We start from the raw sequence: 15,987 nt of genomic DNA, 5'->3' as shown, positions 1-15,987 counted from the left end.
AGCCAACAGGATACTGAGGAATTAGTTCGAGTCAGAGTTCGGAAAAGATATATTCATACCCAGATAGCCAGACTAAAACCATGATGCCAAGAGAATGTATAGACTGTTCTTCGTATTTGGGTTCAAAGGGCCAAGGAGAAGAACGAAAACAAAAATGGACACGGGCCGGCCCTTAGTGCGGAGTCAAGGTCCACCCCTCCAACCTCCATGAGATCCATAGAAGCTGCCACCGGCGATAAATCGCAGAATCAGCTCAAACACTTTCAAAAATTCTCTAAAATCCATTATAAGACTACTACCTGGGTACTACCTATATAGATCCATACCTACATTGTAGGTATTACCCGTAGGACGTGGTAAAGCATCGATTATACCATCATCTTTAGACTCAGGATTTGAATTCCGCAATGGCCCGGGGAAACATTTGTTAGACCCGAAAGCCTACTAATATTTTCTAACTCACGGTGGCACCTAGGTAGTCGTCACAGCTACCTATCCTCAGAGGCTGCTTAAATGCTCGAGCCCCAATACAGTCTAGTGGGCCTTGATATTAGGGTTCGAGCAGAATGAAAGAGTGTAGGCGATGACACTAATCTCCGGAACTACTGTAATACGCGGTACTGTCTATGGTTAGAGAAGGATAGGCTTAAACGTTCTTTTAGTCGCGGGCTGTAGGTATTGATCTAGTGTCCAATTTCCAATTGAGAAGCAAGTAGCGCCCGACAGCCAGTCCGCACCGACCGTTTATTTAGAAGATGCTGTGTTATGTGGCGAAAATTCCTTTGTGTAAAGATTGAATTGTTGATTGAATTGTTGATTGAATTGATAAATAGAACTCCATAAAGATAGGCCGACAAGGAAGCAAAAGCCAAAGTTGTCTGTTAGGTAGCTATTGATACATAGCGACAGACGCCAGGGTCCGAATCCCGATATTTTCTCTCTTCTTCACGCATCCCGAATGTTTTTTTCACAACAGCTGTTGCTTCAGTCTTTCATCGTTTCTAGAATGTAAAAGGAGGATGTATTTCATCAGCAAGACACAGATTCTGTCGTGCTCGCCCTTCTACGTGGAGAAAGAGACTTGCGCGCTCGTCGACCTATAGACTTCAGCCATTCGCGTCCTGTGCGCTGGACCTCTGTGTTTTCATAAACGCGATGATTCTGGAAGGCCTGGGCGTCTTTCAGGAGCTCTCTGATAGCATCAATGATAGCGGTAGTCTCATCCTCGGGCTTCTCAGCCTCTATCAAAGCTGCTATCACGTAGTACATTGGCCGGCGGAAGCGCGGGCCCTGTTGCTCCAGGCAGGGAAAGTTGAAAGAATCTTCGAGTGCCATGGATATGGTTGACCAGCGTTCCATGACTTCAGACCTCGAAGTGGAGGTCTTTTGCTGATATTCATTCAACCAAAAATGCCAATCCCACATGATACAGATCTCCTGCCTTGGGACTGGAAGTACAAACATCTCAACAATCAAGTCTGCGAGGAGTGCCGCCTCCCACCGGAAACGAATAACCGACTGAATCATACCCGCGCACTCAGGTTGCTGGTCCAGCTGATAGAAACAGAAAAGAGTACAACTCAAGGCCACCTGATCTCCTTTAGTCCAGTCCCCTGGACAGGTGCTATGAAATATCCTGGCCATTTCTTTAGTTCTCCCACGAGCGATATGAGCGGTCATAGTCTCAATGATGTTCTGATCCTCTCCACTTTGACCCCCACCTGTTTGGTTTGGGTCCCTTATAGCGAATATGGGGTTTTGAGGGTCTGTGTTCCTAAGTGCACGCATATCCTCTGGTCCTGTATAAGGGTGGGATTTCAGTGCTTTCCACCGGTCTTCAAAGTAAGATAGAGGTATTCCAGTCCTTCCTGTCCACGAGAAATCCCACGCATCATCCTGAGCACTGAACGTGAAGTGCTGGTATTCGCTCAATCGTGTAACCTTGTTTTGGCATGTATCCAACACTGACTGGCAGAATGAATTATAGGTAAGCGTTTGCTGACCAGTCGGCTGATCTGGCTGGAGGGACTCTTGGTGACTCGATTGGCTAGACTGGCGAGTATCTAGCATGGGACTTGTAACGCTAGATAGCGTTTGGAATATAGTACTCGCGAATATCGAACCACAGGCGCGGCCGATACTTTGTGATGGACCCCAGGCATCAGATTGGCCTTCATATGGATCATCCTTGACACCGGCAGCCGCCATAGTAGTAGTATTTAGCTCGGGGGTAGTGGCCCACCCTCCAGAGTAGCAAGCGGTGGTAACCAGGGTAATACGGGCACCTGGCTCAAGGAAGGCTTTCAAACGAACGATACTCAGACCCTTTGACTTATTACCATCATCTAGGCAGAGGTGGTGATTCGGGAGTCCGTGGCAGAAGACCAGAAGGAGGAGTGGCGCCTGGGTCCTTTTAGCCAACTCCGATGCCCGCTTCGCCTCGTCAAGGAATTCTCTGATCATTTCACTTGAATGAACCACAGTAACAGGGGTCAGTTGGTTCCGGTCAAGCATTTCACGATCCAGGCAGGTTTTGCGCTCCTCGTATGGGTTACCATGTAAGTAGGGTCCATATTTCTGCACCAGCTTCTCTGGGTCGGCTGCTGTGAGCCACTTCTGTTCCTGACCCTGGCCTTTCAGGAGATAGTTAAATGCGTAGAAATCTGAGATGAACCATCCGTCTTTGGTTTGGTTTGCGCTGGTGATGGATGGGTGGGTAGCGGCGAGGATGATGGTGTTTTCATAGATACAGGGCATTGTCGAGGACGTGAATGTTGAAGGCAGCTTGTCTGGGAATCGTCTATGACCTCCCTTGACAAGAGGCTCTTTCTGCACTGACGAGGCCATAATGTAGGTAGACTGGGGACTGTGATATCTGTCAAGTTGAAATCAATGAGTCATGTGGTTTTAATCCCAACCTTAGAAGGTTGGCGCTAAGGTTACCATGGTATGGGCCACTTACTAATGGAAAAGTGACTTAATGAAATGCCGAACTCCAAGGGAGACGGACTGTAGACGATATAGAGGAACGCGAGTATAGGCTGTCGATTCCGAACTCCAGAGGAGACGGAATGTAGACGAGGCAGAGGAGTACGCGAGTACAAGTTGTCGATTTCGAACGCAAGAGTGGACGGACTATAGACGTAGACAGATAGAGAGCAGGTAGCTCGCGCGAGTAACTGAAATCCAGAGGAGAAGGACTGTTGATGCAGACAGAAAGAGAGCAGGTAGATCGTGCGCGAGTATAAATTTGTAGGTAGAAAGAGCGGGCGGATAGCAAGACTACTACGGCATCATCAAGGGAATTCAAAACAGCGTAACTATAGACTCTCTGATCACGAATCTAAGCCTGCTACCCTTCGAGACTTACTAACCAAATCCCATCCTTTTTTTATGCACTTTTCTTTCAGACTCAATCCTTCTCTCGCCTTAGGGTCATAGCTGTTGTTTTTGTTGATGTTGATGATGATGTGGTGAAGAAGGAGCTGAATACGGAGGCGATTGCTTTTGCGGCAGCTGCTTTATCCAAAGCACATGTACTGTTCGCTTGACAGTTATAGCCAAATTAGCAGCATTCATTGCCACATCTAGCGAGCCTATCGCTACTGAGTTAATCTAAGTACGGCCTTCGGGTAGAGGTTGACTTTCTGCTGCTGTCTGTAGATCACATATAATCGGGAATAAACAGTCACAATCTAACTCTGCGGGACAGCATACAACAGAACTGGCGTTGTCCAAACTGATACAGGTTGAGCCTGAAGGAGAGCAGATATCATCCGGAATATTTGTATTGCTACAGCTTGTGTATGAATTTAGGCACGAATCATAGCTTCTTAGGAGGAGATCCAGAAAGCCAAAAGCTTTCGCTAGGCCGATGCTGGCTAATAAAGATAACAGCAGTAGCATAGATAGTCGTCCATTAACTCGTGAGTTAACAATTTTTTATGCTTTCCATAGGGATATGATATATTGCAGACGCTTTTTAGCGATTAACCAAAAGTGCTTCTGGTACCTGGGTAGATATAGTGGAAAGATCCTTTTCACATAGGTAAACTACAAGGAGAGTTATCAAAAGCACAATCTCAAAATAAAACAGGGCATTTTGATAGATTTTCAGCATTTTCCTGCTCATTCTGAGCAAGTTATATGGGCTTAACGCCCGCTAGTTCCTTTGTTATTGGCGGATTTGTGGTATCATCCTTCGGGCTGGCTCTGACACCAATTCCCGCCTAGCAGCATTATGTAAATTGAGGTAGATCGGGTTAATTGATATTGTCAAAGCAAGAATACGCACAAATACACCGTACTTAAGCCTAGCTAAGTAGATGAGCGCCTTTTTGGCCTAGCGGTCACGAAACCGGCGTTTTTCCTATGCGACAGATATCAACATAGATATGGCAGCCAACAGGATACTGAGGATTTAGTTTGAGTCAGATTCGAGATTCGGGAAAGAAATATTCATACCCAGATAGTCAGACAAAAACAATGATGCTGAGAAAATGTATTGACCGTTCTTCGGATTTGGGTCCAAAGGTTCAAGGAGAAGGAGAATAAAATTGGACGCGGGCCGGCCCAGTGCTGAGTAACGCTCCACTCCTCCAACCTTCATGAGAGCCAGAGAAGCTGCCACAGGAGGTAAATCGCGAAATCAGCGCTTACACAATTGATGTTGGGAAGCTGGATCTTCCGACGCGTGCTGCGCGGTTCGTTAAACGGAGTCGCATGCCCGCCCCGAAGATCTTTCACGCAAAATGGCATACAGAGTAACACACGCAAAAGGACAAGCATCGCTCAACATACGCGAACAAATCCAAAGACACGCGGTCTAGTAACGGAAGCTATTCCCGCTTTCTTTGTGCCACCGTTGATGTTCATTGGACTCCTGGTGGGCCTTTGGACATGGAAATGCTTTTGGATCATCGTCATGCAGAACAAGCTTCTCTATCTCACTTGGCTACCACCATTTACACGGTCCGAGGTCATTTCCGACTATGAGGCCGAGTGTAGACCGGTGAAATGGGAAGAAAAGCAGATTCGCAGTCTAGATGGGACCAAGTTGGCTATTTGTGAGGGTCGCATTCCAGCCACGGTCCGCAATAAAGACACCAAGACTCTGCCAAACCACGATGTCCTCAGATATCAGAACCAAGGAGTGCCTAATTCAAAATCAAAATCGAAGAGGTCTGTTGTTATCTGCTATTTTCAAGGGAATGGTGGATCAACGCCTATGCGACTGCCTCTCCTCTCTCAGGTCCTACACGCAATCTGTGAAACATCAAAATCATCTCCGGACGGTCCTCTGGGGGTTCAGTACACTGAATATACTATTGTAGCTCTTTCATACCGGGGCTACTGGACGTCGTCTGGCCACGCGACCCAATCCGGCCTCGAGATGGACGCCCAGTCATGCTTGAAATGGGTGTCAGAAACGTATGGAAGCCCACAGACCGATCTTGAAATAGTCGTGTGGGGTCATAGCCTAGGTGCCGCGGTTGCAAGCTCAGCAGTGCCTACATACATAGCTCGACGATATCAAGAGCAGCTATCAGACGATTCAAAAGATGACCAATCCCTGGCCCCCGTTTCCAGGCTGATATTAGAGGCGCCAACCTCAAGTATCAAAGACATGCTCATCAGTCTGTATCCGCAAAAATGGCTGCCGTATCGATATCTTTGGCCTTTTTCCTGGAATACTTGGGACATCAAGGCGAGTATGAGGCAAATGGCCACGTGGAGAGACCAGAACGTAGTTTTGGAAAGAAACAGTCCACCACAAGGACAATTCTCTACACTGGAAGCGACAAAAACAAAATGTCATTACATTCCACCCATCCTTCTCCTTTCTGCCGAGAAAGACGAAGTCATCCCATCCTACGTCCCAGGTCAACTAGAACAACAAGCCAAGTCTCTGGGTTTGCCAATCAAGACCAAAAACGTTCTCGGCGCAATGCACACAGAAGCACCACTCAAACTTGATGGCAGGAAAGCATTGGTCGAATTTATACTAAACGGACCACACCCCCTTGAGAAAGCACTCAAAAAATAAATCGTTAACGCAACACAAACCACAAATTACTCCCACTTCTGAAGACGAACATGCTTGATCTCCGCCCCCATCGTAAGCTCTCTAATCTTCCCAAAATCTTTGGGGCCCTCGGACACAGCAAAGTCGAAGTGATCCTGTACTTCATTCCATCCACTGAAAATCACAAACTCCTCATCTTCGCCCTCCTTATCAATGCGCCATGCACCGCAGTAAGAAAATGGTGCCGTGGCAGCACCCAAGTAACTCTCACTAGCCTTGTAGGCAACGTCGAATTCGTTCTTCTTGCTTGCCTCAACGAAATACCTACTTATACCAAGAACTGGTGCATCAAGAGGGATTCTGGATGTGGATGGCTAGTTTATGCTGTTAGCTTGGTTACATAAGGCAATCATTCCAATATACCCTATATAGATTGAAATTTCGCAAAACTCACATCCAAATCTAAATGAAACATCCAGCTGACATCCAAGTCCTGGCCTAGCCGTTCAAGCAGCTTCTGGTTCGTCTCAGATGGGATCCACTCGTGCATGTGTTTCTCGACGGATTCCCATCCGCCTAGCAGGTAATAGAAAGATGGGTCTTCGATTTGATGCAGGAATCGGACTTGGTGTTTTGAATACTCTGTTTGTGCTTTCTGGGCTTCTAGTAAGGTTTCTTTGGTGGAGGGTGAGAGGTCCTGGGATTTCAGGTGGATGAAGGCAATTTCAGATACAGCCATTCTGTCCATATGAGTAAATTGTTTGATTGGGTTTGTAGGTTGAGAAAGGTGTTGAGTTGATGTACAAATGTTGTTTGAAACCCCCACCTGGCGGTATCCGTCCGTGCTTGGTACTAAGGGCATGTGTATCTAGGGGATTTGACCAGGTTTTGTAACAACAAAGTAGTGGGTTTCAACAACCCGACATTGACATTTTATTGAATCAAATTTTTTTGGTGCAATCAGAGCCAATAATGGCCACGCACTCGTCATTGATAGTTAGCTGCCTTAAAAGTCGTTCATATTACAACCTATGTGTGACCAGCTACACCAGTATATATATATGAAGCGATGCGATGAGCAGCAAGAATGCCCGGACTGTCCAATCAAAGTAACAATACATGCATCCAAGACACCAATGGTAAAAATGAATGTGCATCCCAGCAACATGATAACCAATGACCTTGGGTATACCGATCAAGCACAAAAATCAAGGACATGCCAAAAGTAACAAAAAGACGCAAAGACAGTACGACCAGTGAATTCCATATCCCAATATCCCAATATCATGCGTCAAACCTCTTTCCTGTATATGTGTTAATGATGTTCCAGGCGAGGAAAGGAAAACGACATACCAACTGTATCCGGTTTTCTCAATACCAGGCGTCTTAATAGCATTTCGGTCTCCAAAGGGATTGTCATCATCCTCCTCCTCCTCTGACTCACTCTCACTCTCAAATATTTGACGAGAATGTTGGGATGAAGATGCAAGAGGTAGACTGTCAGGACGAGAGGGTCGTGGCGGCTGAGGAGGATTGATGTTAAGCCCAACAAGGCCATCATTCACCGCATCCTCGTCGTGGAGTCCAGATGCATGTCTCTGCTTCCAATTACCCTCCAATATATCATCCTCACTGTCACTGTCATAGTCCACGCTCTTGTCCAGCACCTCGAAGGCCATCAATGCGGCCACCAGCTCATCGTTTGCATGAATGAGACCCCCCAGGAACTCCTCGGTTTCGATGCATTGGATGTAACGGAGAATTAGGTGACGAAGGTCCTTACAAGTATCGAATCGGTGAATGCATTCCGCATCCTCGCTCACTCGGTGCGTCTCACGATTGACCAATTTCAGGGCGTTCAGCAGGTTGGTACTCGCCACAGAAGATTTGGCAAGTGTTTGTAAGATATGTGGGCGCTCTTTCTCCATGTCGAATTTCTCGCTGCTGCTCAGTCCGAATTTCTTGTCTTTCTTGCCTTTTCTCGACTTGGATTTCTCTTTCGGGCTGGTCAACACGGTGGATGGCCCAGAACCCGCAGACACAGAAACAACGTGACCCATTGGAGGCTCATTCCGATTGGAGGTTGACCCCTCACGCAAGACTTTGGCTTTGGCTTGGGTTGCAGGTTGCTTCCGCTTTGGAACTTGCTTATAGAGCGCTGTGACTCTTGCCATGCCTGGGGTATCTTTGAATGTTGTGGCCCATTGTCCGAAAATCTGTTGGCATTTCTGTTTCACGAGGGGATCGGAGACGGAGTCGGTAGCTGCGATACGGAGTCGTTCGAGAAGCGCTTCATCGGCGAAATCGCGCAAGAAGCGTTCTCCGGCATTCTGAACCAAGAAATCGAGGATAGTGAGCGCACGCAGTTGTCGGTGGAGATTGCCGTATTTTCTATATATATAGATATTAGATTGGACCCTCACCCCGTGCACTACAAACTCACAGCTTCTTGCGCAAAGCCCGGCTCGCTTCCGTTGGACCGGTGGCCTGGATGCGAACTACTTCCACCAGATCGACGATACCGCTGGAGTCTTCGACTTCATATTGCTCACTTGTGAGGACCTCGATCTGTACGGTCACTGCCGAATAAGGTTTCTATGCAGCGCCATGTCAGAGTCGGCGTGGTAAAGCGCATGCTATTCACCGAAATGACTTACGGAAGATTCAAACATGCTGGCAAAATAAATATATCCTCTAGAGCGATAGTAGAAGAATTGGTTTGAGTAGCGGTAGTAGCGACACGGTACAAGGTATCCAAAATGCCCCTGATATCCAAAAGTCCACAGTCACCCCACGTTGCGATGTCGGTATAGATAACCCCGCACAGCGCTATTTACACAAACGTTCGGTGATGATCGGGTAGGGAATGGGTATTTTCTGTGAACTGATTTGATTTGCTATGACTCAAAAACATGATCAGCCCAAAATGCAGCGCAAAGATTTCGAAGTGCTAGCTATACCTTCACGTGTTAATGTCGGTGACGTCGGAGGCTATCTCGGTTGATTTTGATAAGGTCAGTCAATCTTGAAACATTTCAAGATGTAAGATAGAATCAAAATCTCCCCCAAGAGAAGATCTGTTGTAAATTGGACTTGACAGACTTTATAGAGAGGAAAAGAAGAGACGGAACAGTAGTGAAACTGTCTTAAGTTTGGCAGCGCGCCTCGGACTTAGTTCACCTCTTAAAGGGGTTAGAGCGGGGTTGATAGCCTAAGGTGTCTAAAATGATGTTGCAAATTGAAAGATGATTAGTTAAATTAACGAACGACATTAGGAGATCAATACGAACTAGCTGGAGTCAATCAATTCTAGCTACTGAAATTCTCCATCGATACTCGAATGAAGCATTCGACCGCTCACCGAACGGATCAGACCCCACGCTCTTATTTGTTACGCGTCCTGTCCCGCTTCCTTGTCTGCTCCACCCTCATCCTGGCCCTCAGCGTGGCTCTCAAATCCCGCTCTCGTCTCTCCCTCCTCCTCCCCCACCTCTCTACCACAAAAGTCGAAACCATGTCCTACCAACAAGAACGTTACATTGCCGAATTGGCCGTCCAGCGGGCGTGCCTTCTCACCCAGAAGGTCTTCTTCGAGAAGGCTAAGGGTACCGTCTCCAAGGACGACAAGTCCCCCGTCACCATTGGCGACTTCGGCGCCCAGGCCCTCATCATCTCCGCCATCCGCAAGAACTTCCCTAACGACGAGATTGTCGCCGAAGAAGAGGCCAGCTCCCTGCGTGAGGACAAGGACCTCAGCGCCGAGATCTGGCGCCTGGTCAAGGACATTAAGTTGGACGACGAGGAGAGCGACAACATCCTCGGTGGCCCCCTTACCAGCGAGCAGAGCATGCTCGACATCATTGACAACGGCAACAGCGCCGGTGGCCCCAAGGGCCGCATCTGGGCCCTCGACCCCATCGACGGCACCAAGGGCTTCCTGCGTGGCGGCCAGTACGCTGTCTGTCTCGGTCTGATGGTTGACGGTGACGTTAAGGTCGGTGCCATCGGTACCCCCAACCTCCCCGTTGATGATGCCGCCCCCATCGATGCCAGCACCGGCTCTCAGCAGACTGCAACTGCCGCCAACGGTGTTCTGTTCTCCGCCGTCCTCGGCGAAGGCGCCACCAGCCGTCCCCTTGCCAGCGGCACTCTCGCTGCCAGCAAGGCCATATCCATGCGCCCCGTTGCCAAGATCTCCGAGGCCGTCTTCTGTGAGGGTGTTGAGGCTGCGCACTCCGCCCAAGGTGACAACGCTGCCGTCGCCCAGCTTCTCGGTATCACCGCCCCCAGCGTGCGACTGGATTCGCAGGCCAAGTACTGCTCTATTGCCCGTGGTGCCGGTGACATCTACCTCCGTCTCCCTGTCAAGAAGGACTACCAAGAGAAGATCTGGGATCACGCTGCTGGTGACCTTCTTGTTCGTGAGGCCGGTGGCCAGGTCACCGACATCTACGGAAATCGCCTGGACTTCAGCAAGGGCCGGACTCTCGCTGCCAACAAGGGTGTTGTTGCTTCACCCAAGGCTCACCAGGACGCTGTCGTTGCTGCCGTCAAGACCGTGCTGAAGCTGTAATGGATTTATGATTTGGGATTTCTATTTGTGGCCTCTTTTACTGAGAGCTCCCGGGGAGCACAAAATATCATGCTAGATGCATCCGCCTGAAGTAGATTTTTGATACCATCGCTGTGAATGAAAAAAGTACATATATATGACGATAAGAGTACAAGCACAGAACCAAAACACGTCCCGTGTAGAAAATAAATGCGCCATCCGTCTATTTGATCTTCTTCGCCTTAAGCTTGATCGTCTCGCCATTGACGAAGATACCCTTACCCTTGTAAGGTTCGGGGCGTCTCCAGTCCCTGATCTCAGCCGCGAATTGGGTCACAACCCGCTTGTCCACGCCCTCGAGCAGGATTCTAGTAGGTTGGGGTGTACTGGCCACAACACCCTTGGGAATACCCAATTCGATGGGGTGGGAGAAGCCGACCTTCAAAGAGACAAACTTTTGGCCAGGGTAGGTGGCTTCAACGGTTGTCGCCTTCTCTTCGACTGTCGCCCTGTATCCGACACCGACCATACTGAGGACGCAGACGTGGCCTTCGGAGACACCGAGGATGTGGTTCTGGAGAAGTGCGCGGGTAGTTCCTGGACAGAGAAATAGACAGTTAGATACGAATGACTTAAGCGAACAAGTCGCAGCAATCAGGAGAATAACATACCCCACATAGCACGCTGGTGAGGCACATCGGTATCCAGGACAGAGAGAGTAGCCTTCTGTCCGCTCTCATCACGGGTGATGGTAAGGAAAGAGGGAATGCTCAGAGTCATCTCGCCTGAAATCGTCAGCTTGCATCCTGGGCGTCAGTTTCGCACCACATACCCCTGGGGCCCTTAATCTCAGCAGCGAACTTGGGGATATCCTTTCCGCGAGTCCGGGTCTGAGTAGCGGGCAGATCGACAAGCTTAAAGCTCACTTCCGGAGGGATGGTGATTGCGGCACCTCCGACTCGGGACTGCGCCGGCGATGTGGTCGAGAAGCATTGTGTGCGGGAAGGGGAGAAGGCCGGAGCGAGGAAGATAGGTAGTGAGCCGCGTTGAAATGGCTCTCGGAGAAGCTGTCTGGCACAGCGTTGGGGTAACGACATGATGATTGCGCGTCTTTGGGTTGTTTGCTTCTTTGCGGACTTTGGATTTTGTCGCAGATGAATTGTCTCCAATGGGTTTAGCGTGCACGTGACTATCGATATTCTTGCTGGACTTTTCAAATTCGATTCTTTATGACTCTTTCTGATTCATTTAGATCCAATTTTTGTTATAAAAACATTCCAAAACTCTTATGGAAAATATCGGTCGAATTTGAGCGTTTGTACTAATGGATTTTGTTCGTGTTCAAGCTCTGTTAAGTTTCGCCTCACATTCGAAAACATGTCCATCTTTCAAGGTTAGCGTAAATGTCGATTAATGTTTATGACAAAAAAAATTCCCGATCCAAGGATTTATTCGACTAAATATTGTTTTCCGGGCGTGTATATATGAAAAAAGAAAGTAGAGAACAGCGCAGTTTGAAAAGTGAAGTACAAATAGCACGAGTCCAACAATTTGAATATGAAGTGATCCTCGACCAATATCTTTTAACCCCATAACACTCTTCTTCGTGTTTTCATCGACCTCAGACAGTCGATCTATAACAGACACATATACGAAATTTCTTTGGAAGAAGAAAGAACCTATACAAAGCCTCTCTACTCGACCAAGAACCAGTCACCAAGTCAATGATTCACGATGAAGGTAGCCGACAGCCGTCAAATCCTTCCCTTAATTTTCCTGCTGCTTGCCCGTTTCTGTACAGCAAGTAAATTGCAATACAGTAAGTAAATGTGGAAGGAATTGTCGAATCATTCTGCTGACACAAGAAGGCGAACATCCAGCCCTATCGCCCAAGCCGCCGGGTATTGACGCCGTTTCTGTCCTCAAAGCTCGAGAACGACACCAAGACAGCATATTCAATGAAGCAGTCCATATCCTGGATTCTATGACCACCTCGCCGTCGTGCAACCGCGTCGCAGCAACAAGGCTGGTGGCTTCGTGTCAAACGTTCACAGACGGCAAAGATAACACACAAGCGGGTGGCCCAGAGAGTCTAGACATTCTTCGGTCCGTTTATGCAGCTCGATTGGCGTTATGCGAGATTAAAGGCACCGGTATCGCAATTCCTCCCTCATGCCTTCCCATTACTGTATCACCACCCCCGCACAAGATTCGATTCGGGTTTGTGAATCGACACAGAGGCTCTGACGGTTCATCGGATGAAATACCCAAGGATTTGCTGGAGCAATGTCTCAAGACTCTCGAATCACGTCCCCAATGGTGGACATCGTACAGCAACAGCCGACAAAATGCCCTCGTTATATGTCACGCGTCACGAATTGAGACGGAAAAGCAGGAACTTCTTGACTTGCATCGATCAATTGCTAAAAGCAGTCTCAAACTCAACGATGGTCTCCAAGAAGCTTTGCAAAATGCAGCTGCGCAGTCTGAGCAACAAACGGCATTCATGCAAGCTGTTCAAGGTCTGCAAGAGAAAATTGTCGCGGACATCGATATGACAGACTCCCTCTTGAAACGGACATTCGGCAATTTTCTTCAGGAAATTGCAGCCGGGATAGGGTATCTTCAAGATACTTTATCTGTGGCTTTGTCAAATGCGCGAATGGAAACGGGTGTTCTCGAAACGGTCAGACGCAATTATGTCATCTTGTTAAATGAGTGTCTAACAGCTCAATAGGATATACGGAACGTTTCAAGCCAGGTGAGGGTCCTCCAGAGAATATTGCAGTCGATGCATGAAGATGCAATTATAAGAAGCCAGGACGAATTACTGGCGCAAGAGACCAACGCCGTGGCCACCAGAGATCTTGCATCCTCGTTGCGCCTATCACTCCAATCGATTCTTGATTCTGATATAAACAAAATATACCATGAGATGCATAGGTTTGACGCCGCCATGGTACATCAATCCGGATTTTGCATCAAATGACAAAACTAACTTTTTTGTTTCTCTTCCAGGAATGGCTGGCCATCCGAATGAATATGATCCTTGAGCAAGAGAATCGTATGACCGAGGTAAGACTGATTCCATTTTATGCAAAGCGTCTGCTGACGTTTGAAGCGACTCCAAAGTATGGAAACATATGTGCAGCAATCCGAATTGAAAGCGAATGAGCTGCAGAAGGCCCAAGACAAACACGCAGAAGCGCTTTCTGCACAATCACAAACACAAGAAGCCATTCAATTCCACGCGCAAGTTTCACAGACATTGTTGAGCAAAGTCAGTGCTTCAGCTGCCAACTTGCAATCGGTCATTGACGATGCGGCCTTCAAATTCAAATACGGGCCAGGTTTCACCATTGGGGGATACTCCACGTGGTATATCTGCGCTATTCTCATCGTGATAATCGCAGTTCAGAATATGAAGACTGCAATTGCTTTATTCTTTCTATTCTTAGGTTAGTGGAGTCCCTATCTATGGCTCGAGACTTAATTCTAACATTTTGCAATCCAGGACATTCCGTTGCTTTAATTGCCTGGAAATTCTTCACTTATACCACCACCATGATCCCGAAGCCTTTTGATACCCTTCATTGATACGCCAATTTGGAATTTTTTAGTTATTTCAGGTTGCCTTCATGATCTTTTGATACTATCTATGATTTTCATCTCTTACACTTTACATTCTCACAGATTGCATGTGCTTATAAACTTGCTGACCAGGCTATAATCATGCTATCTCTTTCTCAAGATGATAGGTTTCTTTCTTGCCATTTTTTATACCCCCAACGTATTACCTTGTTAGACACCATGTAGTACTTGTGCAGTGAAGTTTCATATTGTCTTATTTGATCATGTACTGTCAGTACTATAATTTGATATCCCTAAACAATACACCTGATGTGAATAATCTAGCACTTCACGCGTTTTTTATACGTAAGCCTCGAACAGGGGCTGAGTATATCAAGCGCCTAAGTGTATGAGATGACGAAAGATTTAGCACTGGCATTCCGCAAACATCACCAATTGTAGCCCTAACCAGCTCCCGGTTATTCGAAGTTGACTCCAAGCTAGCGTCATTTTATTCGTCAACAATTATTATAGTATTAACTTTGAGCTTACCAACCGAAATCCCCTAGTATCTATTCGATTCGATTAATTACGGTTGACATAGTATAGTGTTTCCGTCGCTGGCTATGTATTGTTCTAAGCCTCCTCTAGATATATAGATATTTTTTCTTGAAGATCATAAATTAAGTACTTCTACCTTCCTCTCCTTTTCCTCAGATAATATTATGGTCCTTAACGGTCCAGAACATCTATGAAATGAAAGGGTAAGCGACTTAGCACAGCCACAATAGCTGTCAGAGCCAAGATAAGATGCGGGACGGGACCCAATTATATGGAGACCAGCCAATCGAACCCCTTTCTCGCAATGAAGATAATATTGTACGAAGTGAAGTAAAGTCGTTTACAAGTCGAAAGCAAATGTCGTATAGTTTTGAAGGGGCGTCACGTGCTGTTAAATAGTATCGATCGACTTCGCGCTGTTGTTCGTGCCATTTCCTCCTTCTCTGCAACAACCCGTATCGCGTTCATCAACATCGCTCCGGAATCGCAGTCTACATCCTTTCTTCTGATTTTCCCCCACCCCCGTTGTTTAAAATGCCTGGTGTTCGTAAGTGGATCATCACCCCCTATACTCGTGGCTCTACATCTGGCGCCTAAATAACGGCAAGAACATCGTTCTGATGATACCTTCCAGCTCCCGACGCGCTTGAGCAGGTCAAGAAAGGCTTCAAGCGTCTGTTCAGTCGCAAGAAGAAGGCCAAGAAAAATGAGGAGTCTTTTGAGGCCCAGCGTCCTGGTGTGACCAGCGCTCCCGTGGGCAACGAGGCCGCTGCTGCTAAGCCTGACCCCTCTGCCACCACAGACTCTAAGACCGGTATGATAATCCTATTGATTGGGGTTATATTGACTTCGATTTTTCCTCATTTTGTTCTCCTCAACTAAACTCATTGACCCCTTCAGACACTGCCAAGTCTGATGCTACTCCTGCTCCGCCCACTGCCCCTGCTGCTCAGCCTGAAGCCGCTGCTGTGCAACCCGAGGCGCCTGCTGCTAAAGTTGAGGAGCCTGCTGCTAAGCCTGAGGCCCCCGCTGCCCAGACTGAAGCCCCCGCTGCCCAGCCCGAAGCTCCTGTTGTCCAGCCCGAAGCTCCTGTTGTCCAGCCCGAGGCGCCTGCTGCTACGGCCGCAGAGCCTGCCGCCAAGCCTGGTAAGTGAGTCCTCCCTGCAAGGCAAAGAACACACTAACGGCCATTGTAGATGTTCCCGCCAAGTAAAGGTGTAATTCCTGTATTGACTGGATTCGCCCGAACAGAACATTTTTTTGGGCGTCTGTTCCAACC

At 47.7% G+C, this 15,987-nt stretch overlaps 8 protein-coding genes across 8 annotated transcripts; 4 read left to right on the top strand and 4 right to left on the bottom strand.

Annotated features, from left to right (window-relative positions):
- Positions 1–1,029: 1,029 nt before the first annotated feature.
- N7529_010118 (uncharacterized protein) lies at positions 1,030–2,847 on the bottom strand (the record flags this gene model as incomplete). Its single annotated transcript, XM_057245645.1, has 1 exon — positions 1,030–2,847. The coding sequence occupies one exon, from the start codon at positions 2,845–2,847 to the stop codon at positions 1,030–1,032; it is 1,818 nt and encodes a 605-aa protein (XP_057093908.1).
- Positions 2,848–4,666: 1,819 nt separating this feature from the next.
- Positions 4,667–6,046, top strand: N7529_010117 (uncharacterized protein; the record flags this gene model as incomplete). The annotated part of the gene is made up of 1 exon (XM_057245644.1): positions 4,667–6,046. One exon carries the CDS (start codon positions 4,667–4,669, stop codon positions 6,044–6,046), a length of 1,380 nt encoding a protein of 459 aa, XP_057093907.1.
- Positions 6,047–6,072: 26 nt separating this feature from the next.
- N7529_010116 (uncharacterized protein) lies at positions 6,073–6,764 on the bottom strand (the record flags this gene model as incomplete). Its single annotated transcript, XM_057245643.1, has 2 exons — positions 6,073–6,399; positions 6,480–6,764. 2 exons carry the CDS (start codon positions 6,762–6,764, stop codon positions 6,073–6,075), a joined length of 612 nt encoding a protein of 203 aa, XP_057093906.1.
- Positions 6,765–7,233: 469 nt separating this feature from the next.
- On the bottom strand, positions 7,234–8,697 carry N7529_010115 (LSB5 family protein; the record flags this gene model as incomplete). Its single annotated transcript, XM_057245642.1, has 3 exons — positions 7,234–8,416; positions 8,469–8,620; positions 8,683–8,697. The coding sequence occupies 3 exons, from the start codon at positions 8,695–8,697 to the stop codon at positions 7,234–7,236; spliced, it is 1,350 nt and encodes a 449-aa protein (XP_057093905.1).
- A 668-nt stretch (positions 8,698–9,365) lies between these two features.
- Positions 9,366–10,598, top strand: N7529_010114 (3'(2'),5'-bisphosphate nucleotidase; the record flags this gene model as incomplete). Its single annotated transcript, XM_057245641.1, has 1 exon — positions 9,366–10,598. One exon carries the CDS (start codon positions 9,366–9,368, stop codon positions 10,596–10,598), a length of 1,233 nt encoding a protein of 410 aa, XP_057093904.1.
- A 202-nt stretch (positions 10,599–10,800) lies between these two features.
- Positions 10,801–11,674, bottom strand: N7529_010113 (mitochondrial 54S ribosomal protein uL6m; the record flags this gene model as incomplete). The annotated part of the gene is made up of 3 exons (XM_057245640.1): positions 10,801–11,174; positions 11,249–11,362; positions 11,410–11,674. The coding sequence occupies 3 exons, from the start codon at positions 11,672–11,674 to the stop codon at positions 10,801–10,803; spliced, it is 753 nt and encodes a 250-aa protein (XP_057093903.1).
- Positions 11,675–12,311: 637 nt separating this feature from the next.
- On the top strand, positions 12,312–14,174 carry N7529_010112 (uncharacterized protein; the record flags this gene model as incomplete). The annotated part of the gene is made up of 6 exons (XM_057245639.1): positions 12,312–12,396; positions 12,446–13,263; positions 13,315–13,536; positions 13,596–13,652; positions 13,699–14,035; positions 14,092–14,174. 6 exons carry the CDS (start codon positions 12,312–12,314, stop codon positions 14,172–14,174), a joined length of 1,602 nt encoding a protein of 533 aa, XP_057093902.1.
- A 1,068-nt stretch (positions 14,175–15,242) lies between these two features.
- N7529_010111 (uncharacterized protein) lies at positions 15,243–15,921 on the top strand (the record flags this gene model as incomplete). Its single annotated transcript, XM_057245638.1, has 4 exons — positions 15,243–15,255; positions 15,343–15,522; positions 15,609–15,854; positions 15,905–15,921. The coding sequence occupies 4 exons, from the start codon at positions 15,243–15,245 to the stop codon at positions 15,919–15,921; spliced, it is 456 nt and encodes a 151-aa protein (XP_057093901.1).
- Positions 15,922–15,987: the final 66 nt, after the last annotated feature.

Source organism: Penicillium soppii (assembly GCF_028829465.1).
Source record: "Penicillium soppii strain IBT 18220 chromosome Unknown utg000007l, whole genome shotgun sequence".
NCBI classification, from domain to species: domain Eukaryota; kingdom Fungi; phylum Ascomycota; class Eurotiomycetes; order Eurotiales; family Aspergillaceae; genus Penicillium; species Penicillium soppii.
The sequence above is the reverse complement of the archived record's forward strand: the minus strand, read 5'-3'. Positions and strand labels throughout refer to the sequence as shown.